This window comes from Crotalus tigris, unplaced genomic scaffold (assembly GCF_016545835.1).
Source record: "Crotalus tigris isolate CLP2741 ecotype Arizona unplaced genomic scaffold, ASM1654583v1 scf7180000024437.13266115, whole genome shotgun sequence".
Lineage (NCBI taxonomy): Eukaryota > Metazoa > Chordata > Lepidosauria > Squamata > Viperidae > Crotalus > Crotalus tigris.
Window position 1 is genome coordinate 7,553,657 of NW_024100606.1, and position 5,966 is coordinate 7,559,622.

Here is a 5,966-nt window from a genome sequence, read left to right on the forward strand (position 1 = left end):
GCCCAAAAAATTTCTTGCTAAGTGAGCCATTTGTTAAGTGAGTTTTGCCCCATTTAACGGCTTTACTGACATAGCTGTTAAGTGAATCACTACAGTTGTTAAATTAGTAATACAGTTGTTAAGAATCTGGCTTCCCCATTGATTTTGCTTGTCACAAGATCATTAAAGGTGATCACATGACCCCGGGACACTGCAACTGTCATAAACGTGAGTCAGTTGCCAAGGGTCTAAATTTTGATCATATGACCACGGAGAAGTTGCAACAGTTCTAAGTGATGAAAAAGATCATAGGTCACTTTTTTCATTGATGTTATAACTTTGAACGGTCACTAAATAAACTGTTGTAAGTCAAGGACTATCTTAATATGTTTTTGCATGGTGGATTTTTATAATAATATCTTGCAATTTATGAAAAGATCCCCCCTAAAAGGATACAGGAAATAAGTATTTAATGTTACTCATTCCTTGAAATGATTGACATAATTTACAGCATCCTAGATCAAAGTCACCATGTAGACAATATACACACACTCTTGTGTAAGAGTCTACATACTGAGGATATGAGAATTCCAAAGTGTAACTATGCATTGTGGGAAAAAGTTTTTTTTTTTTTTACTAGTCCTAAACCTCTTGTAAGGAACTTTGGAGGCTAGGGGAGCATTTTCTTCATTATTGATCCTGTTAGTCTGTGAATATATACTATATAATAATATATATCAAATAAAATATTGACAATTAGTGCTTCTGGTGGGCTACCAGGTGACAAAATGTCAGGCTTGCCCGGCCTTCTGCTTCAACCAGTAGATCTTTTATGTTCCATTGATTCCAGTCATTTCCTGATATAGAATACATACTTTCCCACAGCAACTACTCAATGTGGAAAATCAGACCTTTGAATTTATAATGCTTTAAAGTTTTCTGTTAGCTCATTTAATCTACAACACTCCTTAATTTGGTGTCCTGTAGATGTGTTGGGAATTCCCAGAATTTGCAGACATAATGACCATAGGAATTGTGAAAATGCAATTGCATTGCATCAGAGGGTACTAGGGAAGCTCAGAAAATGAAGTTGGCATCAAACAGAGCCTAGGGTGAACATCACCAAATTAGATCTGCGAAGTCCAACAGCCAAAATTATTTAATTCAAAGCATAGCTAAATACACTGCGATGGAAAATTCAGATGATACCACCCCATTTTCTTAAATGTAGCATTAAAAGATGTTGGGTTTCACTCCTAACAAAACAATGAAACACATGGTGTCTGAAATTATCAGCTTCGCTTTATGTCTAATGGCCAAACCAGCTCTTATTCAGGCCTTACAATAAACAGCAATTATCAGAAAGCTTGCCTCCAAGGACTTAACCTTAACACTTCTTTCTTTGAAATTTTTCACCTGCCGTTTTCCAAAGAGAATAGACTCTTACCAAAAAGTTTTTTAAAATCCTTTTTTAAAAGTTATATTTGTATCTACAACTTTTTAATAAATGGATTCATGTTTATAAAAGTATTAAATGACTTTAGCAAGAACAGGGACAAAGCACACAACTATTTTGTGGGTGGATAGCTACCAAATGACACTTCATTATCCAAATCATGGGCTCCGCTGGTGATTCCTACTTCCAAACAGGACTAGTCTGGTTTATAAATTGATGTTAATCAAAATGAATTCTGGCACAAAATTCTGTATGCTACATTCAATTTAAAATGAGAGCTTTGTTTATTTTTCCACAAATGCAACCCTGGACATATTGAAGTTGAAGGAGCATTCATTAATGTCGCAAGGAAACAGGCTTGAAAAATCTCTTACGTAGCAAAACTCTCTTGTTTTATGATTGGATTGACAGAGGAACACCTTTATTGTTCTACCCCTAGTAGAACAAGCAGACTCCACTTCCATATTCTTGGGCAAATTCTATTCATGTTTAGGACATCAGTTTATAGGATTTGATTCAGAGCAGCCTGATGTCAAGTTAATTCCACTAATCATGACACTTCGTATAAAAAGTTGTTTCTGCAATTTGATTAGTGCACAACCAATTTGTTTTACTGGAATTCCTGATTAGTCTATAACATGTTCTTACCTGTACATGCTTATTCAATATATTTGATTGATTTTAATAAAGTTGATTTCTATGTATGCGATCAACGAACTACAGCATCATATTGTAATTCTAAGCATCAAGAAAAATTCTATTAAATGTATAAACTGTTGCCTTTGGGAATGATGTGAAGGGAGTCTTCTGGCCTGCAGCATGTAGTAAAAAAGTTACATCTTTACCACTTTGTGGTCCAAACTTCTCTTCTACTATATATATTAGGGATCTAACATAGCCTCAATATGTAGTTCATTCTGCTCCCACCACCACCACAGGCCCTGCAATTACAATCATTAGTACATTATTTTGAAATGGAAAACACACTAAAATGTAAAGCTCAAATAAATTGAATTCAGTTTAATCATGTGAACTGATTTTTCATCTAGAAGAAAAATAAAAAATCCCAGCTCTGTTGATTTTGCATCATTGCCTTCACCAAAAATATGGTCCCTTGCTACCAAGAGGTTACTTTTCCATGAACATATGTTAAGAGTAATGTTATCTTCTAACCAGTTTATGACCTTGGAGCTTGATTATATATTAAATGGTTCATATAAAGTCTTGACTTCTCAACCCCTTCCCCACTATTCAAAAAGTAGAAGCATCATGGAGATATTCCAACCTCTATCTTCATCACACTTGACCTTCATGTGCTCTTTCCCATTCACTATTCCTCATGTGGATCAGGTAGCAAGCCTAGTGCCAAAGTACCAGAGAAGAAATCAGGCTTTGCCAAGAGTTTTTGTTTCCTTTCGCAGCCTACCCAGAAACCCTGAGTTTAAGACAGATGTTTTCACCCAACAGATACATGTCACAGATCCAAGCAAAACTATACATTTATTCCAGAATGCTAAGAATATTGCTATTATACAAATACAGTATAAATTCCAAAGTCACAAAATAAAAAAGTACAAACTCCATTTAATAAATATATCTAACCATTTCAGTTCATTCAAAATTGAAGAGGGTGGTTTCTACCTTGAATGTTTGACCCAGCAAACCATACAAACTTAGTATAAATATATTTGTACATAATACCATCTTAAGCCAATTAGAAACAAAAGAATGTGATAAACCTGCTGATGGACTACCAAGGGGCAGACAGGAGGCATTTATACTCCTAAAAGAGCAAGTTAAAACCACATTGTTTGTGTGATTAATAAACAAAAAAGACCAATCAAACTGAAAACCCAGCTTACTCCACTGAAACCAGAAGAAGCTCAACTGCTCTCAACCTTTGCTAAGAAGCCACATTATAATTATCTCAAGAAATCCTGCTCTGGAGCAGTTACTTTTTCTGAGAGTTGCTAGATAAAAATTTTGTATTAAAATTATATTTTTAAAAGGTAACGAAAATTTATTTTCATCTACCAAAAAAAGACAAAAATGTGGGCTAGCAATGTAGTTGTTCACTGAAAGAATGATACTGTGAATGTGTCAGATATTAACATAAAATAACTGTTATGCTATCAGCCATATAGGCCAGGAAAAAAAACCTATAGGCAAACAAAGGATGAAATTAAATTTTATTTTGGTGGCAAACAAAGACTAGAAAAAGTGCAAAGAAAAAAAACCTTCTCTTAAAGAACAGAGTGTATAGAAATAAAAGAAACATTATATACACAAAAGATAGGAAAATAACTAGTATCTGATAATCTATAGATAAGCATTCATTATAAATCTCACTCTCCCTTTCTTCTCTACAGGTTTTTGCTCCATGTAAGAATTACAACTGCTAGAGAAAGAAATGGAGAAAAATTAAGGCACCAGAACAGCAGGCAAGGGATGCAATGCCTTTCTCAGGAACAGGCATTCTGCTCAATGTACATCTTGGACAAGGACACTGCCATGGTTTTGGCCAGCTCCTCGTCCCTCCTGCGCTGCACCTGAGTCTTCCTGCACCACTCCTCATATTCTGGATTGGGACACTGACGATCTAGCACAGCATCATAGTGGCCGTTGCTAAGCCAGCTCAACCAAATGCTGCCCCGGCTAGGATCCTCCGGGCCCAGGTAATGGGTCATGGTGGAGACGGTAGGGCTCTCGGATCTGCCTCCGGTGGTGAGGTGGATATTGACGTTCAGCATTTGCCCCATGGCCAGAAGCTCAGGATAGCCAGCCCAGGCGCCGTCCTGGGCAGCATTGATGAGGAACTCTCCCACGTCACCTTCGATGATGGGTGCGAAGTGCTCCAGGTGATCGGCGATGTAGTGCACTGTCTGTTCCCGAAGGTCCCCGTGCAGCCGCTGGTCCCCATTGATGGCTTTGCAGACGGCGCGGTACAAACAGTTGCCGTCGGGAATGATATGGAAGCGGAAGCGACCTTTGTGCCGCAGGTACTTGTCTTGCTTCTCCACCTCGGCCAGGTACAGCGCCAGCTTTTCGCTCCGCTCCGTCTGATGCAACTGGCTGGGGCTCGCCTCCTCGGCAACTTTCAACGTGGTGGCGGGCTGAGATTCAACTCCGAGTCCCGAGTAAGAGCCGGCTGCCGCCGCCGCTTGCAAGGCCTGGCAATGCTCGTTGAAGCGGAGCCCGCGATTGCTAGGCTCCGGCTGCAAGGTTGGCTGGGCGGCGGCCGCGACTTCGCTCCCGCTGCTCTCCAGCAACAGCCACGGATGGGCATTCGTAGCACTCTGCGGGTCCAACTCCCCCACCGCTCCGACGGACTCCGAGTGCGGCAGCAGTTGGATGGGCACGACTCTCTCCAGCTGCCGGCGGCGGGTCATTTGTGCCGCGGATCCAAATACCTGCGGCTGCTGGTGCTGCTGCGGCGGCTTCCTCTGGATGGGCCCGGCCGGAGGCAGCAGTTCCAGGCAAGAGAAGGCGGGCATGGTGGTGGCTGTTCCCGCGGTGACGGCACTCGGGGTCCCTCCTCCGCCACCTCCGACGTCGCTCTCGATTCCGACCGGGCTTTGTCCCGCGGGCTCTGGCGAAGGAGAGACTTTGAAAACGACACCGGGCCCACTGGACGCGCCGCTTCCCGCCGCCGCCGCCGCCGCTGCTGCCGCGGCCGGATAATGAGTGACGATAGTGCTGTAGAGCTGCATCCTCGGCTCTTTATAGGCTGTTGCGGTAGCGGCGCTCACAGCAACCCAGGGAGGCTGCAGGGGCCGGGCTAGGGAGCAACCACTGCGGCCACTGCTTTGCCGCCGCCCCTCCGAGCAAATAGCCAGAAAGGATGAGACGAGCGAGTAAAAATAGCCGCTGGCATCCCCGCCCCCCCCCCCCGGCGTCGCTGTCCTGAGACCGCTTCCGCCCCCTCCTCAGTTCCTCATGCGGGAGGAGAGGCGGGTCCGCAGAAACAGCGCCCCCCTTCGCCCTCCCGCTTTTCTCGGCCCGCGCCGGAGCGGGAATTCCTGCTGCGCCACAGCTCTGGGAAGCTTCCTCCTCCCTTTCGCAGGCCTAGGCCCTCCTGGAAGCCACTGGAGGCCCGGCAGAGGGGGAGCGCCCAGGAAAGGCCGGGCCTTGTTTACTTCCCGCCCTTCAGCACGTTGCGAGACACACGTCGCCAAGGTGGGAAGAGCCTGGCTCCGGGCCGAGCGGTCGCTCCCAGGGCCACGTCCCCCGCTGGGGTGTTTGACAGGGCTTCCGGCAGAGGTTGGCCGAATTCCCCTCCTGCCACGGCCAGTTGGCCATAGACGTTAACCTCAAAAACGCACACGCGCGCGCACACACACACATTTGGTTCGCTGCCTCTGCTGCCTCAAGAAGAGGAGGGGGCAAATAGGAATTACTTGCTTTGGAGACCCACGGGATTCGCTTTTAATGCCACGAGGAAGTGTAGTAAGAGTAAGCTTTCCGAGCGCCCGGAATCCTCTTAGGGTGCCTTACGGGGCTCAACAAGGTAGAAGGAGCGAAGGAAAGAGGA

General features: G+C 44.4%; 1 protein-coding gene across 1 annotated transcript; it reads right to left on the reverse strand.

Moving 5' to 3' along the window:
• Nucleotides 1-2,916: 2,916 nt before the first annotated feature.
• Nucleotides 2,917-5,614, reverse strand: OTUD1 (OTU deubiquitinase 1). Its single transcript, XM_039331587.1, has one exon. The coding sequence runs from the start codon at nucleotides 5,143-5,145 to the stop codon at nucleotides 3,898-3,900; it is 1,248 nt and encodes a 415-aa protein (XP_039187521.1). The 5' UTR covers nucleotides 5,146-5,614; the 3' UTR covers nucleotides 2,917-3,897.
• Nucleotides 5,615-5,966: the final 352 nt, after the last annotated feature.

What these genes read in the sequence shown, in the direction of transcription:
- OTUD1 (XM_039331587.1), bottom strand. Translation starts at nt 5,145, where the DNA reads ATGCAGCTCTACAGCACTATCGTCACTCATTATCCGGCCGCGGCAGCA.